General features: G+C 45.2%; 1 protein-coding gene and 1 non-coding gene across 4 annotated transcripts in view; both read left to right on the plus strand.

Moving 5' to 3' along the window:
• PTS (6-pyruvoyltetrahydropterin synthase) overlaps positions 1 to 23,364 on the plus strand; it is a 63,260-nt gene extending 39,896 nt beyond the window's left edge. For all 3 annotated transcript variants that reach the window (XM_054724720.1, XM_054724722.1, XM_054724723.1), the window contains one exon: positions 23,110 to 23,364. In XM_054724720.1, the coding sequence (XP_054580695.1) occupies positions 23,110 to 23,296 (187 nt within the window). In that variant the 3' untranslated portion in view covers positions 23,297 to 23,364. The remainder of the gene's footprint in view (positions 1 to 23,109) is intronic.
• Positions 16,790 to 16,894, plus strand: LOC114234635 (U6 spliceosomal RNA). The gene has a single exon (XR_003620837.1). It is a non-coding gene; the product is annotated as a U6 spliceosomal RNA (small nuclear RNA).
• Positions 23,365 to 24,302: the final 938 nt, after the last annotated feature.

Below are 24,302 nucleotides of genomic sequence, written 5' to 3' on the forward strand. Positions count from 1 at the left end.
TAGAAAAATAAAATCAGAAAACATGTTTTTTCATATTTATCTTCTGATGGTTAGAACTGGTTAGAAAAAAGTATCAGTAAACTTGAAGATACTAAAATAAATTTAACAAAAGACACACAAGACTTATACACTGAAAACTGTAACAAGGGACCCAGGATAGCCAGAACGATCTAAAAAAAACCACCAATAAATAAGTTGGCGGACTCACACTTACCAATTTCAAAACTTACTACAAAGCTATAGTAGTCAAGACAGTGTGGTATTGGCATAAGGGCAGACGTATAGATTAATGTAAGAGTTGAGAGCTCAGAAATAAACTCATACATTTATTTTTTAAAATTATTTGTTTGTTTGTTTTTGTTTTCAGATTGGGCTATCTTTCACCTAGTGAGTGTGACAATGTCTCTTTTATGTCAAGGGAAAATAATAGTAAGAAATAGTGATCCATTGATTAAAAAACCCAAGAGCCACAGCATTTATCCATTGATAGTAACATTGAAAACAGGCACATTTTAGTACATGCAAAGAGCAGAGATGGTACTAAGAATTGAACTTATACCATCTTACTTAATTTTCACATGCTCTCCCGGCCAGATGGTAGGTACTATGGTCTTATCCACTTTTCAATGAGGAAGAAATGAAACTTGGGGAATTTAAATAACTTGTCAAGGTCACAGGTCTAGGAAATGGACAGAGAAAGGACTTAAACCCCAATCCTTCAGAATCCAGTGGTTATGCCTCCTGGTTAGATCGAATTATTTTCTTTCTTTAAAAAAAATTCTCTATAGTTGAAAGTATTACATATGTCCCCTTTTCTCCCCACTGTCCTCTCCCAGCCTGCCCCCATCCCCCACCCCAGGCCTTCACACCCCTATTGTCTATGTCCATTGGCTATGTCCATCTGCATAGAAGTTCTTTTAAAGCCATACAGTTATGATCAATTGAATTTTCACAAAGGTGACAGGACAATTTGATGGGGGAAAGAACAGTCTTTTCAACAAATGGTGCTGTGGCAACTGGATATCCACATACAAAAGAATGACATTGGATCTCTACCTCACACCATATGAACTCAACATGGATCAAGGACCTAAATGTAAAAATTTAAACTATAAAAATCTTAGAAGAAAATATAGATATAAATTTTCATGGCCTTGGACTAGGCAATAGTTTAATAGATATAATGCCTAAAGCAAAAGCACCCAAAGGAAAAAAATAGGTAAGTTGGATTTCATCAATACTAAAAGCTTTTCTTCTTCAAAGGACACTACCAAGAAAGTGCAGACAACCCAAATAATGGAAAAAAATATTTTCAAATCATATGTTTGATTAGGACCTAGTATCTAGAATATATAAAGAATACTTACAACTCAACAATTAAAAGACAAATATCCCAAGAGAAACAAAGAAAAAAATAAGCAAATGTGACTACTTCAGATTAAAAAGTTTTAAAAACGGACAAATGATTTGAATACTTGTCCAGAGAAGACATATACATAGCCAATATATACATGAAAAGGTGCTCAACATCATTAGTCGTTAGGAAAGTGTAAGTCAAAATTACAAAGAGATACGAACCACAGCCTCCCGGGGAGCCATGATAGAAATGACAGGAGGTGTTGGCAAGGACATGGTGAAATTGGAATCCTCATGTACTGCTGGTGGGAATGTATAATCATTAGGCCACTTTGGAAAACAGTTTGGCATTTCTTAAAAAAAAATTAACTATAGAGTTACTATTAGATGGCCCAGCAACTCCACTCCTAGGTGTATATACTCAAGAGAATTAAAAACACATGCCCACACAAAAACGTGTACATAAATGTTTTAGGAGCATTATTCATAATAGTCAAGAAGTGGAAACAACCCAAATGCCCAACGTCTGCATAGATAAAACAGCGTGGCATTTCCATCCAATGGAAATTATTCAACTAGAAAAAGGAATGAAGTGCTGATAGATGCTACAACATGGATGAACCTTGAAAACATGCTAAGCAAAGAAGCCAGACACAAAAGGCTACATGTTATATGATTTCACTTATATGAAATCTCCAGAATAGGAAAATTTGTAGACAGGAAGTGGTTGCCAGGGTAAAGGGAGAATGGGAAGTGACTGCTAATTGGTTTGGGGTTTCCTTTTGGTGTGATGGAAATGTTCTGGAATTATTTAGTAGTGATAGTTTCATAATCTTGTGAATATATTGAAAACACCGAATTGAATCTTATGGTTTGTGAAATATATCTCACTAAAAATGTTTCTTATATAATGTTCTGTGTAGGCAAGTTGGGATAGTATAAAGAATGCAGCAGAACTTGAGTATTAGATCTGGCTTAGAGAATCCAGGCTTTGGGAGAGTTTTAACCTATCTGAACTCTAGTCTCCACTTCTGAAAATTGGGGCATTAATAGCAATCTTACATTGTTTTTATGTATATTAAGTGAGAAATATTTGTTAGCTGGTTTGAGGGATGGGGTGGGTTGGACATATAGTAGGTTTATAACACAAGTTAATTAATTTTTCCCCTCTATTCTTTCCTCCTTACCTCCCTTCCTTCCTTGCTTTCTTAGTTTGTACCAAGTTCTAACAGAATCCCAAGGTCAATCCCAAGGTGGATCCAGGGATCCAGGTGTCAAAGGTGTGAGGGTTGCAACATGGCCACCATGGGGACAAGTCCACGGGCTTTAGCAGGCAGAAGCCTCTGTCTGACTCCCACCCCTCATACTGTGATTGTGGGCTGTGCTTAACTAGTCTGAGCCTCAGTTTTGTATTCATCTTAAAAAAATAATAATGCCAGCATTGCAGGATTGTGTCCAGGTTTAAGTGATAACGCAGGTGACAGTAATTGGTGGTTCCTACCCACCAACGGCGGGACGCGGTGCAACTCTAGGAGGATGGGCTGGAGAGTGTTCACGTTCATTCGTTTGCCCAGAGTGGATTCTTAAGTCAACATGTGTGGATTTAGGGACTGATTAGGTTGTACCCTTCAGCTCTGTGGTTCAGAGCTGAACCTTAATGTGGATCCTTATGTTTTAGAGGAGAATCTAGTGGTCAGCTTTTTAGAAGATGTGTACTGTCTTTCTCATTCCCTGAGGCCTTATACATTCTCAGAGAGATGACATGCTATTACACGTGTAAGAGTTTTCAAGGTGAACTGGCCCTAAGAGATCATTTTAATGGAACTGAACACAGAAAGATTAAACTTGCCTAAGGCTATAGACCCACTTAGCCCAGCCTCCTGCCTCCTGCCTCCTGCCTCCTGCCTCCTGCCTCCTGCCTCCTGCCTCCTGGCTGGGTATGTTCTCCACTGTACAGTTCTACTATTTAGTTAATACACACCAGCTCGACGTAGCATTTTATTTTATTTTGTTATTTATTATTATTTTGTTTGTTTTCAACGTAGTATTTTAGATTCAAGTGAATCAAAGTTGAGGTATGGTACATGTTAATTTTTATAGGCCATATGTATACTTCACAGTACATTTGGGACTCTTGCCGAGTCAATATGCATTTTATAGAATGTGGGGAGAAGTTTACTATCGCAATAGTTATATCTTTGCTCAGGACTTTTTGCTGATCATGTCTGTGACTGCATTTGATCCTAAATTGTGTCAGGGTCACAGTCAGAATAGCACAGTGCTTCTCCCACAGGGCCTTGTTTGTATGCAGTGGTCAGCGGGCTTGGTTGGGGGGCACTGAGTAAGCTCCTCAGGGGTACACAGCTTTAGGGAAAAATAACCCCTGCTTTATAGTTCGTTGTCACCAGACTCCAGCCTGTGAGAGTTTTGATCAACTGCTCACAGGTCTTCATGGAATGAGAACAAATGGAGAGATTCTAAAAAAGAAAGCAAACATTTATCCAATTTAAAGGCCTGCCTTTTATTCTGATAGTACAGCTTTTTGAAAATTTATTTGTAAAATATCCTTTCTTTTATGAAATTATGGTCATTGTAGATTACAGATAGTAGATTCCTCCCAGCTGTTAATTTTTTAATGTCATCATTTGGGAAGATGAAACACTGACACCCTCTGGTTTACTTTCCATCCAAACTCCTAGAAATGCCTCGCGCTGTGTGGCAGGAAGCAGGGTGTGCTAGCGGTTAAGGAGAGCTGGAGAGCTGATGCAGGGAGACCGTTCAAGACCCCTTCACAAGTGAGTGGGAGGTTGATCTCTGAGCTCTCCTTCCAACGTTAGGATCCATCGTCCCCCGCAAATTGGAAATTGATTCCATTCATTTTTAGGCAGAAACAAAAGTGTTGAAGGCACTTGGGGGTTTAGCAGAGAGTATTAGTAGGTGAGGAATTGAAATGAGACAAGAAGGGAAGTCAGGCTTCAGTGCTTCCCAACCCCCAAATAGAAGAGGAACTAGAAAGGGCACCCTGATCAGAGGGAGGGGGGAGGTTTGGACACCCTCTTCATGGGGCCAGCCAGCCTGGGATCCTCCCTGGAGAGGCTAGCACTCGCTGTCTGAGTGGAAGTGCATTGCAGGTGCCCGAGGAGAGCGTAGCAAGCCAGGTCAGTTACCTCTGCAAGGAGTGGCTCTCCTTAGTCCCTGTGAGCTACACTCTAACGTTTCTTTGGAGGGCATACCATTTTATCAAGCAATTCAAATGCATTGTCCCTACCGTTTAACCAGACAATTCAACAGTGAAAAAATATGGTGCAGCTTAACTAGCTGGGCATGAATGGGAACTCCTAGGATTAGCCGCGAGCAGTGTGTGCTCTGACCAGAATGTGATGGAGACGCTGCTCCACGGACAAAGTCAAGGAAGTTGCCACTCATGGGAATTCCCTTATAGCCAATTCTTAAAAGTGTATTGGTTTTCTAATGTCCTGCCTTAGTCACATAGGTCTTCGGGTAGCTTCCAGGATATAGGGAAAATAAGGATAGAAAGACTAAGGTAATATGAGGGCGGCAGGTTCATTATTTCAGAAATGTTTGTTGAGTGTCTCTGCTGGTTTGGTACTGCTGTGGGCATGGGGAGAAGGAGACCAACCCCTGACCCCGTGGGGCTATGACGTGTGCACTTTCCCGGGTGATCTAATATGTTACAGCGAGGCTACAAACACAAACTGAATCCAGCCCATGCCTTTCCCTTTTCAGTAACATTCCATTGGTTGAGTCACAGGAACATCATTTAATTCATTTAATTCCCTTAAATGCTACTCACTTTAGCCTTTAGTTGCAAACTGTGATTTTTTCCCTTTGTACGGATCTGATACTATGTAGTAGCGCTGAAATATCATTACTGTATACTACAGCATCTTATCATTCCTAAAAATAAAACAAGTGACAGCATCTACTCTCCTGGTAACAAGAAGGCTTTATTCCTAACCTTGTGTACAAAATTTGTCCCATATGTAACTTGTTATTGATACGTTAATTTCTGAATTATTTGAGGCACTGTTTCCTAAACTTTGAGAAGCACGGACTTGCGCTTCATTCTATGAACATATCCTTCATTTGAGGATTATCACTTCAAAGATTGAAAAAAAAATAACATGAGAAGCCCATCTTTAAATGGTCATTGAAATTAAAACATAAAATCTAAAAATCCTGATGGGACTTGTGGATCCTAAGAATACAATAGATGCCATTTGGAGATATACTGATTTGTTTAAATTATTTACAAGTTATTAATTATTAGTGATAAACATACAATTACTGTATTTTAAGAACTGATTCAAATATTACTGTTTTATTTATTTTATTTATTTTATTTTTTTAAAATATATTTTATTGATTTTTTACAGAGAGGAAGAGAGAGGGATAGAGAGTTAGAAACATCGATGAGAGAGAAACATCGATCAGCTGCCTCTTGCACACCCCCTACTGGGGATGTGCCCGCAACTAAGGTACATGCCCTTGACCGGAATCGAACCTGGGACCCTTGAGTCCGCAGGCCGACGCTCTATCCACTGAGCCAAACCGGTTTCGGCTACTGTTTTATTTTTGACATTAATAAAGTTATGGGAAAGATAGTACTTACTAGTATGTCATGAATAAGTATTACAAAAATTACAATATGTACTTTCAAGCCAGAGATTCTGATCAGTCCATGTGCAGTGGGGTCCAGACATCGGCATTTTGAAGGCTCTGCAGGTCTTCTCAGGGGCAGCCAGGGGTGGAGAAAACAAAACCCAGTCAGACATTTACGATGCTCTCAAAGGCCTGGGACAAGTGAGGACAGGAAAAGGGAAGACTATTTCTGAGCCCTGCAGAGCCCAACCTTGCTCGATAGTTGCTTTCTAGCTGTATTTACTTCTCACAACAACCCTGAGCTGGGCACTGCCACCCATTGTGAGGCCCAGTGACATGAGTAGAGAAACTGAGATGTATGTCTGCTCCCTGTTGTTAACAGCAATGATTTTGGGCCTGTGAGCTGGGATTTGAACCCAGTCCTATCCTTTTTTGGCCGTGGGCTCCCTCCAGCCTATGGCACAGTCCTACAAAAACTCTATAGGCAGGAAGTGATTGGTTCAGGCAGAACAGGAGCATTATCTTGATTTCCTGCTATTGGTGCCCTGGGGCTTTGACCTTTATAAGTAGTTTCAGGATCTCTCATATTTATTAACTATCTATCTATATAAAAGCCCAGCGACCGAATGGCGGAATGACCAGAATGACCGGTCACTATGACGTGCACTGCGGCAGCCAACAGGCCCAACCTCCCATGGCCCCTCCCCCAGGAAGGTCCCACCCCCAACCACCTGCAGCCTCTCCTTCCCTCCTGCTCCTCCCACAACTGGACCCCCCCTGATTGGGGCAGGGCTGGCCAGCCAAACTGCCTGTGTCCCCTCCCCCACCTCCAATTGGCCCCCATCGGGGCATGCCGGCCGGACCCCACCTGTGCACGAATTTGTGCACCGGGCCTCTAGTATTAGTAAGTAATAAGAGTGCTGTTCTATTGTAAGTAGAAACAAGCTTTCTTTCTGTCTTACTTTCAGAAAATAAGTACTATTAGTTTGACTCTAGAGTAACCAGGTAAAACTAATAGTACTTAGAGCAATAGAGTCTAGAGCAATAGATCCCAAATGAGGGTGATTGGCTACCCAGGGATGTCTGGAGACATTTTTGGCTGTCACACTGGTGGGGGTTCTACTGGCACCTAGTGAGTAGAGACGAGGGGTCAAACACCCTCCAAGGCATAGGACTGCCCCTGCAATACATAATTATCCGGCCCTAAATGTCTATGAGGCCGAGGTTGTCAAACCCTGCTCTAGAGGAAAGGAATTGAATTATCTGGTGTATGGAGCATTAATGGTTTTAGTAACAACCAAATAAATAGCATTTATTAAACATCCATAGTGTTTAGAACCTTCGGTTGGCCAGCTAGCATTTGTGTTGTTGGTGTCACTCCCAGAGCACCATTGAAAATGATTTCTAACCTCAGGGAGCTTACACTCCAGCATAAAAGTTGAGCAGCTGTGAAAAGGGAAAAGTCACAGTTGGTGCAGTGAGGAGAAGATAAGCACAGAGGCAAGGAAGCTGGCCCCTTCTGTGGTGCTTGAGATCAGGATCTCTGACATCAGGAAGAAAGATCTGTGATTGTCCTACTTCTCTATCTGCTGCCCAGGTGACCTCAGACCAGTATGGAACTGCTCTATTTCCTCGTCCATACAATGGGGATAATGTTAGCATCCACCTCAAAAGTTTGTTGGAAGCTTTTAATGAAATAGTACAAGATACGATGCCCAACATAGAGAAAGCACTCAATAAGTGCTTGTCTTTCTCGTTATTGTTATCACTGGAGAGATTCCACCGAGGTGCTGCCTGGGAGCTGCCCACACCTCCTCCAGAGGGGAATTGCAAGATGCCCAGGCTTCTCCCATCCTTGAGCAATGCAAGGTGAGTCACTCCGGCTCCAGGACGGCTTGTACAACTGGTAATGAGCCTCCATTGCAGCTGGGTTGGGGTGGAGCTGGGAGTGGTTGGCTAAGGGGAGGTGGGAAAAGAGGAGAGCAAATTTATTTTTCTTGTGAATCTTTGTAAACTGAAGGCCTTTATTGCAGTCTACAGAGCAGGTGTGTGGGTCCCCATTTGGAAGGTTCAGTGTCCTCTGCCCAGCCCCTTCCCCAGGCAGGAAGTTCATTCCCCTGCTCCTACAACCAGTTAGGGGAGGTGAGAGGTTGGCTTGGCCCCCAGAGATTCAGCTGAAGACAGAGGGTGGGATGTTCTCGCCCTGGACACCTGCCAGATTCTCTGCGAATGAGGTCGTTCTGGCTCTTCATGGTTGTCTGATACGGAGTTTATCAGAAAAGGGCGCCTTACCTTTACCCTTTGTTAACCATACCATAGCTGCCCTTTTCTGTGCTTTGTCAACACTGGATGGTATTTTTAGATTTCTGTCCCTGGTATTATTCCAACCCTATGTCCTTGTGCCTTCCTTTAGAGCAGTCTTCCAGCCTACGAGCCCAGAGGGAGGTGTTCAGGGGAGGCCATATTCGGACGCACGCAGCTATGGGGCCTTTAGATACTTGTACAGTCCCCCTGTTTGCTGCTGTCGCACAATGTTCCCTTCGCTCTGTGGGCTCCTGAGCTTCCCTTGCTGGTCTCATGCTCCTGCCTCTTAGCTCCTTTTGTTGGCTGCCTTCTGTATTTCAGGTGGTAGGGGAAGGCTGCTGGAGGGTGGGCAGAGGTAGGGACCTCCAGGACTTGGCAGCTCTCATTCACACAGGTCCATGTTTACTTCTCTCCTAATATCCTTTGGCTATTCCTTGTTCGTCTATACTAGGGACTTCCTGGAGGCTTGTTTCTAGGGGAGGAATATGTGCAGGTCTCAGAAAATAGTTGAGAAGCAGAGTGTGAGGGTTTTGGGGACATCGCCGCTTCAGGCCCAGTATCTGGATTTAGCTCAGGCCTGGGACCGCCAGCAGGTTTTCATATCAGGGCTCTGCTTAGAACCAACAGTGCCCGGGCCCCAAGCCCATACTCTTCTGCCCCCAGCATCGTCCCCACCTCCATTTCCCTAGATTGCTCTCACACACCATCACCCTTAGGCTGGTGCCCTGACATGTCATTCTTATCTCCATCTCCACGCTTAGCCTGTTTCCCAGGTTATACTTGAAAGAGCACAAGCCTTAGTGCTGGTTTCATGCAGCTGCTTTCCCATCTACTAGTGTAACCTGTTATCTGAGTGAGCTTTTTCATTTAAAATACTTGCCTCGTAGCCCAACTGCGACAATCAATTCAGTAATTATTTGTTGAGTACCTAATATGTGTTAGGCACTGTGCTCAGCATGGGGGAGGGCACGTATGGACAGAGCACAGAGATTCCTGCTTTTGAATTTGGTTAAGTTTTGGGAGGTTAAATGTAGGTCATTTCAAAATAATGGTAAATGCTAAGATAAAGGTGAACACTGGTGTCTTAGAAGTACAAAGAAAGGGCAGGGATGCTTTTTGTAGTAAATGGTGGATGAGCTGTTCTGAAGGCTGGGGGAGGTGACCCACACCAATGTGGGGAGGACAGGGGTCTTCCTGGACGAGAGCAGTGTGGAGGTATGAAACTGCATGATGTGAGCAGGGCATAGCTAAAATGTAATGTTCAAGACAAGAAAACATGGGCTGATGCTGGAGAGTGACTAGGAAGGCCTTGTAGAGCTTGCCTGCCAAGAATTTAAAACTGTCTTACACGCAACAGGGCTTTCAAGCAGAAGATTGACATGCTAGATCTGGGTTTAGATGAATCACTTTAGTGATTATGTGGGGAGTAGATATGAGAGGGAAAAATTAGGAGCCTAATTAGGAAGCTCTTGCAATAGTCCAGGTGGGTGATGATGAATTATCACAAAATAGTCAGCAGGTGTAGGGCTAGAAGGGAGTGAAAAGATTTTAAAAATGAGGGCAGTAAAAATAGCCGATCCTAGAGGTAGATTGCAGAGGAGAGGGTGGAGTTAAGGATGACTTCAGGTGTCTGCCTTGCCTGAGTGGGTGGATGATGGTGCCGGTGATTAACATGGGGATCACAGGAGGAGCAAGTTAGGGGCGAGGGTGGAGATGATGAGTTCAGTTTTAGACAGGTATAGTGTGAGGTGCCTGGGTAATGCGCTAATGGAGATGTCTAGCATGCAGTTGTATACACAACTCTGATGTTCAGGAAGGAGTCTAGGCCTGAGGATAAACTTGTTAGTTGTCAGAATATAGGTGAAAGTGAAAACTTCAATGGCGGATGCTCTTGTCCAGGAACCCTGTGTGGAATGTGAAAAGCAGCAGTTTAAGGACTGATTGATAGGGAACAACTATGAACAAGTGGTGCGTGGAAGGTGGAGACCACACTGACCTAAAGAGGTTGGCATTACAGTCATGGGGGAGTAGACAGTTTCAAGAAAGAGAGAGTGAGGAATAGGATCAAATGCAACAGAAAAAAAGGATAGAAAATTACCCACTGAATTTGGCATTGGGAAGGTATTGATGATTCTTGACTGAGGGATGGGAATAGGGGAATCAGAGTGCAGTGGACTGGAGTAGGAAGGAGAAGGTGAGGAAGTGGGGAGAGCAGGTATAGGTTTTAGTAGAGAAGAAAGAAGGAAGATAAGGTGGGACTGGGAGGACCAGGAAGGAAGGTTTTTGTGTGTTTTTAAATGTTGCAAAACTTGAGCTTACGTATAGGCCTATGAGGTAAGGTTATAGGATAAAAAGTGAAAACTGGCGGAGACAAGTTGCAAAGATGGAGAACACAGATGGAGGGGCTTGCCAGGGGTAGGAAGAAGGCCTTCATCCTGGGAGACTGGGGAGAAGGAAACAGGAGGTGCCAAAGATTGCCAGGTGGTGTAGGGGGCGGGGCCAGAAAGCTAAGGTAGTTCTCATTTTATGGGTTCAATTTTCTCATTAAAATAGGAAGAGAAGTTGTCTGCTGAGATGGAAGGGCTTTGGGTTGCCGGGGGTGGGGGGGGGTGGGGGGGTGGGGTGGGGGGGGGGGTGGGGGTGGGGGGAGCGGGGATGGTGGTGCTGAAGAAGGCTGTGGAGATTGGAAGGCTTCCTGAGGAGATGGGAGCGGTGGCCTACAGGTTCCTTGATGTGCAGCACTCAGACGCAGAGGAGTCTGGAGACCATGGTGCCAGCATAGAGTTACATGCTTTTCTTCAGCAGCACTCAGGGCCTGGGCAGAGGTGGGAGAGAGTGGATCATGGAATTCATTAGGGTTGGATTTTCCCAGAAAATGAGATTAAAGGTAGATGCTTGTAAGAGAATGGTTCAGGCAGTCAACTGTTGTGGTCTAGGCTGGGCAGGCAGAAAATGAAGGGCTCAGGGGATGGGGTTCCCTGATGCCAAGGAGCAGTTGTAGCAGGAGTGAGCGCAGGAGAGGGATGCACAGGAGTAGATCGCTGCTTGGGGCTGGGCTGCTGGAGTTTGAGATTTCTGATGAGGGACAATTCTGACAAGGTTCCTGGATGTGAGGGAATCAGAAGGGAGTGGAGATGAAGACCACTGGATTGAGGAGGTTTGTGAGCTGTGAGGCTCCAGTGCTGGACAAGTTATGGGCATCCAGGTCACACAGCAAGATGGCGAGTGTAGGGGAGAGGAAGGCTATCAGTCTTCAGGGACGAAGTTGGAAGTTGGTCTTTGTGAGGGACATTAGAGGCTGATACAACCACTTGGCTGAGGCTCAGAACAGTGGAGGCTTTTACAGGAAGGAGAAGAGTAAAGGTTTAGAAATGGCACTGGGGAGTGAAGATAGCAACAACCTTTCTTTGACCTGTTGGCAGGGGGAGTGGGAGGTTGAGCAATCTCCATGGAAGGTTACAAGGAAGTGGTCAGGCTGCAATTGTATAGTTCCTGCACTGTCTGAGGAGGGGCTGAAATCTGAGTTTTCCCTATACTGGGGTCCTTCGGGACTGGATTGTCGGGGTCAGAGGGGCACTTTTAGCCGATGTGATCTTCCATCCAGAAGGGCCACCTTTCTCTAATTTACCAGAGACACTGTAGAGGCCAGTGGTGGCCTGGGATGTGGTACCCTCTGCAGAGCTGGGTGCAGGAAAAGGGTCAAAAATAATAGGGGAGCCAGGCTGGTGTGGCTTAGTGGTTGAGCGTCGATCTATGAACCATGAGGTCATGGTTTGATTCTGGGTCGGACATATTTCCGACCCAGAATCCAGTCGTGCAGGAGGCAACCAATCAATGATTCTCTCTCATCATTGATGTTTCTATCACTCTCCCCCTCTCCCTTCCTCTCTGAAAAAAATATATAAATAAAGAAATCAATAAAAAGATATTAGGGGAGTTTATGACACAGTGGGGGCCTCAAGTGGCACAGCAGGAAGGTTGGTGTGTGTGTGTGTGAGAGAGAGAGAGAGAGAGAGAGAGAGAGAGAGAGAGAGAGAGAGAAACAGTGGGAGAAGCACTGAAGTGTACTGAGGAAGAATGACTGGAGGGGATGTCCTTGTCCACAGACACTGTGGATGGTGGGTTCTGAGGCTGATTCTAAAGGTATGAAGGGAAGCCTCTAGCTCCCAGGGCCAGGCGGGAGCTGCATAGAGACCCCATTTGGGTGGACTGCGGTGGTCCTTGGATATCTGCATCACTCTCACAGGATGCTTATTAAAAACGCCTGTTCCTGGACCCCACTCCAGACCTAAGGAAATGCACTTCTGAGTGACATTAGTCAGATCCATGGTGATTCTTACGTAGCCTGAAGTCTAGGAACATCTGATTGGGAGTCTTGGTGGTCTTGGGCATGTAGTTGGTGGTGTCCAGTGAGGTGACATAGATACAGGATCCAACATAGGGCCTGCCTGGTCGATGATTAGTTGCTATACACACTGCATCCCTTTGATCATACCAGTGACATATAGGAGGGTGTATAGGTGCAGGCACAGTCTGTTACCAGTGTAAACCAAAATGAATTTTAGACTTTATTAGAGAATAAAAATTACTTGAGCACAAAGGAGCTGCAGGCCTGGGGACAGACACAGAGTCAGGTAGCAATTTAAATTGCGTTCCACTGAGACAAAGGGGAGGTGCCTTTTATAGCAAAAGTTCCCTCCAGGTTCTCAATGAGGTCCACTTTATGTAAACGCGGTGTCCAAATCGTGCAGTTCTGACGGCACAGGGCAGGTCTCAGCCCATTGGTAGAAAGACAAAACCAGGGCTGCCCTGCAGTGGTTGACTCAGACAGCGTAAACAGTGGGGCATAGTGTGGAAAGCAGGGAGTTCAGTCTGAGGTTCTTCCTGGTGTACAGAGTATGTGAGGAGCCCCTGTCAGCAAGTGGCCACTAGGCTCTTATTATTTATAAAATTTGGGCCCTCAGTTGACTATAGGGCATCATCTCAGTAGATAAATTCCTTCTCGGGGTCCACATCAATGAATCTTTCTTCTCGGATCCACACCGGGAGGAGAGTTTATTATGTGCTGATGGCACATGCTGTTCCAGAAGGTGGGGCAAATATGACTTCACTTTTCCCTTACAATGCCTCTCAGTCACACTTCTGGGAATCCCCTTGTTGCTCTGGTCTCTCCCCTCGCCTTTCACAAGCCTTGTAGTCTTTCTATCTGCCAGTCTCTCAGGGCCCTGCTGCGTGTCTGAGGGCCAGGTTCATCCTTGTGTAGCCCCTGGACAGATAGCACTGGTTGCCTCTCCTCACTCCCTTCAGCATTTTGCTAACAATTCACCTTTTTTCTGTGTCTCATTGAAGGCTCTTAAGGAGTGGGTAGAGGGGAAAAGGAAAGAAAGGGGTGGATGAAGGGACAAGGCCCCTGCCCATCTTGTCCCCTAAATCTTACTTATACTTTAGGCTGGTTCATGTCCCACCTTTGGCAGCCAACCCCTCCAGCCCACACCAATCTGAAACTCTTTTGAAATTTGAATTAATTCAACTCAAATTCAAAATCAGAATTTTAATGAAGCAAATGTGTATTTAGCTGAGCTGGCCCTAGATGCTTTGGGCTATCCAGATAAAATATATCAGTGAATCGTAAAGGGAAAACTCAGGTCACATTCCTTCATGCTATCAATCATGGTATCAATCTTCAGCAGACACTCATGAGGTGTGCAGGTCCCGGAGGGCAGGAAGTCCATGTGAATGTCAGTAAGGTATGAGAAAGAGTAACAAGCAAATAACCCCCAAACCCTTGACCCTCCCCCTCCCCCCACCACATGTTCAGCCATGTAAATGAATTGACATGAAATCCTAGGGCTTGGGCAGTTGAAGGGAGTGAGGTGGTGGTTTAAGGAAACCAATGTTAATGTTGTTAATGCTAATTTAATAGAGACTCCTAAAACCTGCATTTGAGTGCCACCTGTGGTTCTGATGCTCTCAGGCATGCAGTGGACTAATGTGGGGGGTGGGGTGGGAGTGGGTAGAGGACATGGCAACTTGCCACTATTTTACAACACTGACTAGAAAACTGTGAAGAAATCATGAAGTCATTGGCCTTTACATGATGGGACAGGAATCTGAGTAAGACACCATCCTGCGCTTTGGGGCTCTCAGATGACCTGGAAGAGAGGCATGTTTAAGGTTGACTCACAACGCCACAATGGAGATAAGAAAAGCAGTTCCTTGGAAGAACGGGGAAGGGAGAAATTAAGTTCAAAACACCTTCTGGGTGTTGTTTTTCCCCTCCCCAACTAGATTGCAATTTGTTGGAGCATAAATATTGTACCTTTTTTCTTCTTTTTGTCTCTCATGATACTTAGGATGCCTGCTGTTGAGCATAGAGTAGGTGCTCAATATTTGTTCACTTTTACTAATTTTAATGCCTGCAGGGCTTATAACACACTTTGTGTATGTCAGGTACTTGGTTTTTGTTAAATGAATAAAATTAAATGTCCCTTTCTTTCATTCCAATACTTCATGTCTCTCATATCTCCCAAGGATTTGTATAATAAATTTTTATTAGAATGAATCATGTGATGATCCATGACATTAGAAAAGAAGTTCAACTTTATAGACAAGAAATTTCACTTACAAAATCAGCAAAGATGAATAAAAATAAGGTAATTCCCAACGTTAATGAGGTCACAAGTAAATGGAATGTTTATAAATTGTTAAAGGGTGAAGAATAGTTCAATTTTGGGGGAAGGCAACACTATTTGTCAATAGCCTTAAGAATGCACACATCCTTTGACCTAGATATTCAACCTCTGTGAACCTACCCTAAGGAAACAATTATGACGGAGTGGAAAGAATTACATGGGAGGAAGATAATCATAGCATTGTCCATGACAGTGACAATGGAAAATATCTTCAATGCTAGCAGTAAGGAACTGTGTGTTGAGTATCTTGAAGCAACTTAGATAATGTGGTAGAAAAGTATTTGAAAAATGGGGACATGTTAAAGGTGAATTAAGTGAAAAAGGAACCACACACAAAATAAAGCAGCTCAGAAAGCTAGTCTGGTAGGAATTCTAGAATTTTTTGCCTTTTGGTTTTCTTTTCTGTAAAATGGGGACATTGCTGTCTGTCCTGAAGGGATTGGTAATATGTATTCAGAGCACTTGGTTCTGAGCCTGATGTGTAACAGATGTTCAGTTAATCGAGGATATTATTACCCAATTTATTTAAAAAGGAAAAGACATATGTACATTTGCACAGTAAAAGAAAGACCAGTAGAAATTACAGCAAAATATTAGCAACTGGTTTCCAACTAGTGATATTGTAGTGATTTTTTCCCCTTCTTTGGGCTTTTCCCTTTTGACAAATTTTCTACAGTGAACACTATAAGAACAATATTAATATTACTCAGAAACAAAGTACTTAGAAAAGAAATGTTCCTGGGCTTTTATTAAAAATGAAAGAATTAAATGAATTACGAATTCATGTGTGTCAGAATTATAAGAGACCTTAAGGATTATTTGTTTAACATCCTTTTGTAGTTCAGGAAACTGAGGCACTGAGAGAGAAAGTGATTTGCCTAAGCTTATACATAAATTACTCACAGGTTACACATTTCCAGAGCCAGTGCCTTTTCAACTACAGCAGTCTGCCTTTGAGGACATGAGGCTCAAAAAGAGGGGCCCCTTGAGGTCTGGATATGCCTCAAATCACTGGAGTCACCAGTTGTAGGGAGCAGCTCTAGGGTCAAGCCTCAGGCTGACCTGTGGCAGGGCCACAAACAAGTCCCAGCCTGGAGGGCAGAGCTCTCCTAGCATAATTAAGCCTGACCTTGTAGCCCTCCCTAATTCCTTCCTAAGCAGCTAATGGGCTGTGGGAGGTGCAGCAAGTGTTTCCAAAACAAGAACATCTGTATACATGTTAATCTACCCTTGTTTTAATGAGACTATAAAATAAAGCATCGCCTTGCAGGCTGGGTCATTTGTGTCCCCATCCAGGCATAGGAGATCCACGGAGCCCCAGCTGTATTCTCTTGTCTGTCTTTTCTTCAATCCTTCACCGCCTCTCCTCGGGTTCACCCTTGGCCGTTCTGGCGCAGCACAACCAGTAGCACCCCAACTCGCCTAAACTCCCCCCAAGCTCCCAGGGGAAGTCTTCTGTTTCCTTTCCTCTCCGCAGGCAGGATAGAGTCAGACAGAATCCACTACTGGAATTTACTCCTTTCTGCCATATAAGTTTGAACAAGTTCCTTTTCCAAATTCTATTTTTCAATTCATTAAATGGAGGCAGAAATCCTTTGCATAATTTCCAGCCCAGCTCTGTCTCCTGGGTGCCAGAAACATCTATTCATCTGCACGTGGATATCTCACAGGCACCTCCAATTCCACATGTCTAACATGAATTTATTGTCTTCCCTCCCAAGCCCGTTTCTCTTCCTGTATTTTACTTTGGAAAATGGCAGTATTAGTGGTGAATGCGGGACCTTGGTTCTTGAGTTTGGTTAAGAAATAATTCAGTGCTCACTTCAGCAGCACATATACTAAAACTTGAACGACAGAGAAGACTAGCATGGCCCCTGTGCAAGGATGACATGCAAATTTGTGAAGCTTTCCATATTTAAAAAAAAAAATAATTCAGAGCCAAAAGCTCTAATGCAAGAAGTTTATTTAGGAAGTCACAGAGTACAAGAAGTGAGCCAGCTGGGCTGTATGGGCTCAGGAAACAAGTTACAGAGGCAAAAGAAGGGCCCTTGGAGCTTAGGAGAAGGAAAGCAAAAGTATGTGCCTGAGAAAGAAGGCACAGGCATGTGGGAGAGATAAAAGAGGGTGATGGGGGGAATGGGTCCTATATCTTAAGGGTTTTTATCTGTTTTCTAAAGGTGGGGGTTTTAGGGGTGGTCTCAGGGGAGAATCTCAATAGAATATTCATCAGCTTTCCAGGGTGGCCACGACTGATTGGTCAGCAGTAGGTTAGGGGGTCACTAGTCATTGCATCTGGTCCTGATGTCAGCCATGGCCTTGCTTCATCCAGATTTGTTGCTTTTCTGGACCTGGAGCTGAAACACAACTGAGGCCTAGATGTTATCTCTAGTTTCACCGACACTCTGTCTCTGTGGTCAACAGACCCAAGGTATTCTTTCTAAGATTATTTGATGCTGGTCGGAAATGCATGGTCCTGAGGGCTTAATGCTTAAGGGAGTGGTTATGCAAGGGCTTCTTAGGGAGTCCTATGAAGTTATTCTCTGACCCCTTGTTTGTCCTCTAAGAGGGTCTAAACCACATGACTAACGACACGCTAGGGGAGGAAAGGTCCTAGCCTATAATAGTTGTTTTCTCTAGTTCTGCCCATTGCTAGGCACCTGGGACTTTATACCCTGGTGACATTCTGTATCTGGCCTATATATAGTTCCTGTTCTGCTCATTCCTGTCTAACTGCTTACTCCATTAGCGGCACCAGAATTCAGGATGTCATTCTCTATACTTCCTCCATTTAACCCCGTACTGATTAGTTGGTAGGCCTTGCTGAATAGGGAGTAGGTGGGAGGAAACAAGAAAATAAACCAAATTGTCCTCAAGGAGCTTATCCTTGGGAGAGGGTTTGAGGAACATCAATCAGGTGGGAGGGAGGGTCACCATAAGCAAAGGACAGCTAGGGGACCGTGGGAGTTGAGGTGAAGGGGAGATTAGTTTTAGTGGGAGCTTGGCAGGGAAGAGGTGGCATTTGATCTGGACCTGGAGGGCAGTGTAGGATTTGGACATGCTGGGAAAAGGAATTCCAGACATGAAGGCACAGTGGGGGAAAGACCCAGGGATGTTAAAGGAGGAGTCGAGCCTTGTTGGAGAGGGAAGGAGGGTTATAGTGGGAGACAGAAGAGGAGAGAAAGGCTGCCGTGGGCCTGGGGAAGGCTTTGACCTTCATGAACAGGCCTCCTAACTGCAGAGCCCAGGGCCAGAGCGGCCACAGGTATGAGAAACAGGGCATAGAAAATTTCAAGGACATCATTTCCACTCTTTGGGCTGTTTGTATAGAAAGTAATAAATAATAAATAAGTAATTATACAATAATGAAGTCTGTGTTTCATGTACTCACAGCTGTAAACCTACTTTTGCCCCACTCTGTAGGTTTAATTCATTCCATGAGACTCAGTGAGCACTACTCTGTGACAGCCTCCTGGTCATGAGGTCAGCAAGACAGCCCCTGCCCCCATAGATAGCCTAGTGGTACAGACAGACAATTACACATTTTCTTAAAGGCAGCCTTCCTCCTTGTATAAGCTTCAGGCCCCATGGAACTTGGATGAGCCTGGAGCTATGAGATCGAGCAGCGATTTTCAGCTGTCTGGTGTGAAAGAATCGAAACTATACCTATGTTTTTTTTTTTTATCAGATCAGCAAAAGAGACAATGTTTTTTGGCATGTCACAGACTTCTGGTAATTAGTTTATGTGTGCCATGACACGAAAAGGCTGGAAATCACAGAGATGGAGGGTAAGGAGCTAGGGAGGAAGCCTGCTGACGTGGACACTCCACCATGAATCTCACCTGTGTGCTTCTCAGTATAGCCGGCTTGCACCCGTTCCCCACAAACGCTGACCTTGTCACCTCTTACTCTACGTTCCTGAAGCACACGACACAGAGATTCTCCCTCTTCTTCACGTCGCTGAACCTCATTCACACCAGCACCGTCTCGGTTTCTCCAAATTCTTTCCCGGCTCAAGGCCTCTCACATGCCATTGCTGGAAGCTGTCCCCTCAGCTTCTCACGTCTCAGGCTTCTTCTAATGTTTTCTGGGCTCAGATGAAATGTCCCTCTGTTGCGACTGGAAGTGCCTCACATCCTTGCTGATACCTGGAATTGTCAGGCTGTAATTTTTGCAAATCTGGCGTGAATCAGCATCTCATTTTTCAAGGCACATTTCTTTTATATTGGTGACTATTTTGGCTTCATGTTCCATAAGTGACTCTTCATATCCTTCATGTCATGTCTCTCTTTGGTTGTTTGCTATTTTCTTAGTGATTTGTAGGAGTTCCTTATAATTCTGGATACTGAACATTTGTTGGTTGTGTTATATTTTCCCTTAAAACGTGGCTTGTCTTTTACCTTTCTTTGTGGTGTGTTTTGCTGAACACACATTTTTAATTTTAACATAGACACATTCATAATCTTCTCTTCTATGATCAGTGTTTTGTGTGTGTATATCTTATTTAAAACATCCTCTCCTTCTGTGAGGTTTTAAAAAGATATCCTCTATATTTTCTTTTAAACTTTGGATGCTTTGCTGTCACATTCATAGGTCTTGAATTTACCAGGGATTAATTTTGTGATTATGGGAGATAAGGGCCCAGTTATTTCCCCCCCATATAGATAACCAACTACATCAACATCATTCACCAAAGAGGCCATTCTCTCTTCCCGGGTATGTAAGGCTGGTGATGTAGGGTGGGGCAGGATATTTATATAGAAGGATAGGGAAGCCCTCTCTGATGAGGGGACATTTGAGCAGAGAGCTGAATGTCATGAGGGATGCTCATCTGGGGGATCTTCTGCTAGGCAGAGGGAGAAAGAAGTGCAAATGCCCTGGGGTGGAGTGGCTCAGTGTCAGAGGAGCCGGGAGGTCAGTGCAGGGCGCTGGGCCAGGAGGCTGGGATGCGAGGCAGCAGTGGCCATTGGCGTGCATGCATCGCAGCAACACAGACTCCCAATTTCTTCACGTCTAATTTTACAGGCCAGATTATTAAGAAACTTGTAGGACATAGCAAGCAAGGCCTTGGAACTTTGCTCTAAATGTGATTGCAGCCATTGGAGGGCTTTGAGCAGGGAATGACACACGCAGATTCATGTTCTACAGTGATCCCGCTGCCTGCTGCATGGAGACGGAACAGTAAGGCGGCTAGAGGTCAGCTAGAAGGAGAGAGGTTTGGCGGTTTGGATCTATGCACAGGGAGGGAAGTTGTCAGATTCAGAGAACATTTCAAAGGTTGAGTCATAAGAATTTGCTGATGGATTAGATGTGAAAGAAAGAAATAAACTAAGATTCCCTCACCATTCCCTTCATTCTCTTTTTCTGAAACTCCAACTGGGTGTTTATCAGATCCTCTTAATCCATCTGCCATGTTTTTTTTTATTAATCCTCACCTGAGGATATGTTTCTATTAATTTTTTAGAGAGAGGAAGAGAAAGAGAGATAGAGATAGATAGATAGATAGATAGATAGATAGATAGAGAGAGAGAAACATTGATGTGAGAAAGAAACCTTGATCAGTTGCCTCTGGTATACACCCTGAGGCCCTGACCAGGGATCAAAATCTCAACCTACGTATGTGCCCTGACTGGGAATTGAGCCCCCACCTTGGCCAGGGCTCCATGTGCCATCTTAAGTAATCTTTCATTCCTTTGATCTCTTTGTGCCCTGGCTGCATTCTTTCTAATTCCCTCTCTGCCTGTGACCAAGGTAGAGATTTTTGTGAGTATTTAAATTTAATGACTATATTTCCAAGATTAAACATTTTTCTCATTTATACCTGTTGTTTTGTTTCTTTTGAAAGGGATATTGAGAGGTCAGTGTTGACCTCTCTAGGACTGACCCTCTATGGTGGTCCTCCCAGAAAAGGAGTGGGCTTCCTGCAGGGACCCACAGGAGCTGTGCCCATCAGGCCTGGACAGGGCCGGTGCTGCCCCAACCACGGGTCCCTGCCGCTAGGTTGCTAGCTCATATGCTTGCAACCACCCAGCTTGGACCCCAGCCATGTTCACATCCAGGAGTACTGGTGTACCTCCCACCAAGGACACTGATGCCAGGTTCTGCCCCATCATTCTGCCGTCACACACATCGCAGCCTCTAATTGTTCCTTGAAGAAGCTGATGTATACCTAGTCAATAGCTTCAAGGCCCTCGGTCTGAGAGTCACTGTCCCTCTGATGTCTGATGTCTGGCTGCTGCACCTCGGTGTGCTGCCCTAGGAGCAACGGGTCGTGGGGACCTTCACATGCCCTCTTGTTCCTCTCTGTGAGCTCCCAGTGGGTGCTGATCTCTGGGCCTCTGCATGTGCTGCTTGGCCATTGCCCTAGTTTGCACAGCAGACATTACGCCTTCATTTCTCTCTGGAACATCCTCACTGTACTTCTGTATATCTATTATGCTGCTTCCGAAAACGAATGTCATCTGGATTGCTTCATGTTCAGATTGCGAATGTTTTTGTCTGTTATGCTTAGCACTTGATTTCTTCACGTGTTTTGTAATTTTGAATATGCAGGTTCATTTTGGATGTTTTTCTTCCCGTATGTCCAACTCCACCTGCCTAGGGTTGCTCCTCTTGACCCCCTGAACCTCTCGTCTGGAAACAGTCCTTATGCTGGTGGCTGATGATTGGAGATAATATATCTCTTGGTTTCCCCTTTTAATATTTTTCCTGCCTTTGCAATGTGTTTGGAGCAGCTGGGGTGCTATCCTGACCTAACAGATAGTCTTTTAATCCAGGGTGGGCTTTTAACTCTCAAGCTGTGGCTCTGAAAACCTCATTGATAAGGCTTCTTCCAGAGTAACTGCGCCCTCTGGTGGCATGTAGGGGTATGACTGGCATAGAGCCACCCAGAGGGCCAGGGGACATGGACTTCTTGTCTCCTGTGGACTCAGAGCTGGAAGCAATCTGAGACCACGAGACCAACCTCCCACACAGTACGGCGTCCCATCTCCAACACACCCAGAAGATGGTCAAGGTCAGTTCCCTGTCCAGCAACCCACTCCATGGCTGGACAGCTGTTTTTAAAGAGCCTTTCTTGTATTGAGCAGTTAAGTTTCTCCCTGTAGCTCTCACCCATGGGCCCCCTCCCTATTTCAGTTGTTTGAGGGCAGCATTAGACTTCTCTTCTCCTGGCTCCCTCCTTCCGCCTCCCCATCCAGTCAGCTGCTTTGTTCTGCATGAACTCTGGGATATCACGAGCACTTTGTAAACACGGCCTTATTTTGACCAGGGTGGAGACAGACTCCATTTGGTTCCTGAGAGGGTGCTGCTTCCTCAAGCCTCTAAGCGGAAGAGGAACCGTTCCCTGCACATTTTGTGGCCTCAGCTTAAGAATTTTCCCTGGTAGCTAACGGGTGTGGCATGTTTCACACGGAAGCATCTCCCTCTAGTGGCAACCAAGGTGTATTTCAAGATGTTTTTCTCCCTTCCCTAGCTCTTTGCTCCAGAATTTCGTTACAGCTCAAGAAGGTCACCCCAATAAATTAAAAAAGAAAAAAAGAAGATCCACTGAGAAGTGGGTGGGAGAGCTGTAAATTGCAAAGCTCCCCATCTGGCTTTCTGATTAAAATGAATTGATTTTGCAGTGGTGACTGGTGAGAGAGAGAGAGAGAGAGAGAGAGAGTGCGAGCGAGCGAGCGAGCTTGGCTTCAATGTCCATATTTGTCATAAGTTTTCCAAGCTAAAATTTGCAAATGGTTATACACATGTTAATTTGTCTTATTCCCAGAAACTCCAGGATAGTTGTTCTTTTAGGTGGCTCCCTTATTAATTGGCTCCTTTTATGATTTTCTCTGTCCATCTCTACTTGCTAACTGTTCGAGTGGAGTTCTTTTAGCTGCAGTAAACAGACTTTTTCAGACCAGTGGAGGGAAGTTAAGGAGGAAGTGGCACAACCGGGAGAAAGAAGGTCCACAGAGGCCACTTTAGAGCAGGAGCCCCAGATCTTTGTCTGGTTGTCCCAAATAAGGTCCCTGCCTTCGCTCTGCAGGTCTCCAGTCTCTGCCTGCTGCTGACCAGCTCCCTTGCCTGGAATTCCCACTTGCCTTTTTCTCTCCACCACAGCTTCTGCTGATTCATAATTTTGCTTTATCCTTAGCTCATTGTGGTCCCTCCGGCATCTCTCAACTCTCTTCACCTCAAGACATATCAGCGGCCCTAACCGGTTTGGCTCAGTGGATAGAGCGTCGCCTTCGGACTCAAGGGTCCCAGGTTCCATTCCGGTCAAGGGCATGTACCTTGGTTGCGGGCACATCCCCAGGAGGGGGTGTGCAGGAGGCAGCTGATCGATGTTTCTCTCTCATCGATGTTTCTAACTCTCTCTCCCTCTCCCTTCCTCTCTGTAATAAATCAATAAAATATATATATTTAAAAAAAAACACAAACGTATCACCGTTGGCGCCTGCCACCAACTGACTTATTTGTTGTGTGTGGCATCTCCCAGTTCTGTTTCCTGAGACAGAGACCTAGGTAATTAACACCCCCCCACCTCCTTTTTAAAAAAATGTTAGGCCACATCTACGGCCTCTGGCCAGCCAGTGAGCTGACCGTTTGGGGCGTGCTTCCTGTTGCAGTCGTGTGGGCAGGGGAGTGTGACACACAGAGCGGCCTGGGTGCCTCTGTAGCGCAGGCCCAGGGCAGGCCGCTCCCTTTGGAAGGGCGGGTGAGTGTGGCTCACCACAGGGCTGTCCCATTGGAAGCTCCTGGGTAGCGGCTGCGCGTGGAGCCCTGTGGGCGCTGGGTGCTTTGGTCTGCACTGCAGGGGGCTGGCGGCTCCCACTGACTGGAAGCTTCAGGACAGCTCTTGGTGGGATCCATCCTCTCCATCTGTCCTGCTCTTTCCCATGCTCATTGTGTGGCCAGTGTTGAGGGCGGGGGCGGGGGGCGCGCACACAGAGAACGGCGTGTGTGTCCCTGGGTGGCACCACTAGGAATCACCTTGTGGGCAGGTTGACTGGTTGCTGATGGGGGACAATGCCACATTAGGCCAGCGGAGATCGGGGGTGGGGGTGGCACCCTGCCGCTGGTTGATAGAACAAAACTGACCGAATTTAGAAAAAGATACCATTTCCTCAAGACACTTCATTGGCATTTTCCAGAAAACTGACATAGCGACCGGACAAACCTGTGATGACACGGCGTGAGGGGAGCCCTCAGGAGCAGGGCGTGCAGAGCTTGCTCTGCTGCTCGCGCTGCGTCGCTGGCCACACTGAGCCCAGCTGCCTCTCAGCCTGCCAGCTCCACAGGTGTCCTCGCAAGGACCTCATGTGGCCGTGGAATAGTGGCTCTCCC

Source organism: Eptesicus fuscus, chromosome 13 (genome assembly GCF_027574615.1).
Source record: "Eptesicus fuscus isolate TK198812 chromosome 13, DD_ASM_mEF_20220401, whole genome shotgun sequence".
In the NCBI taxonomy this organism is placed as follows: domain Eukaryota; kingdom Metazoa; phylum Chordata; class Mammalia; order Chiroptera; family Vespertilionidae; genus Eptesicus; species Eptesicus fuscus.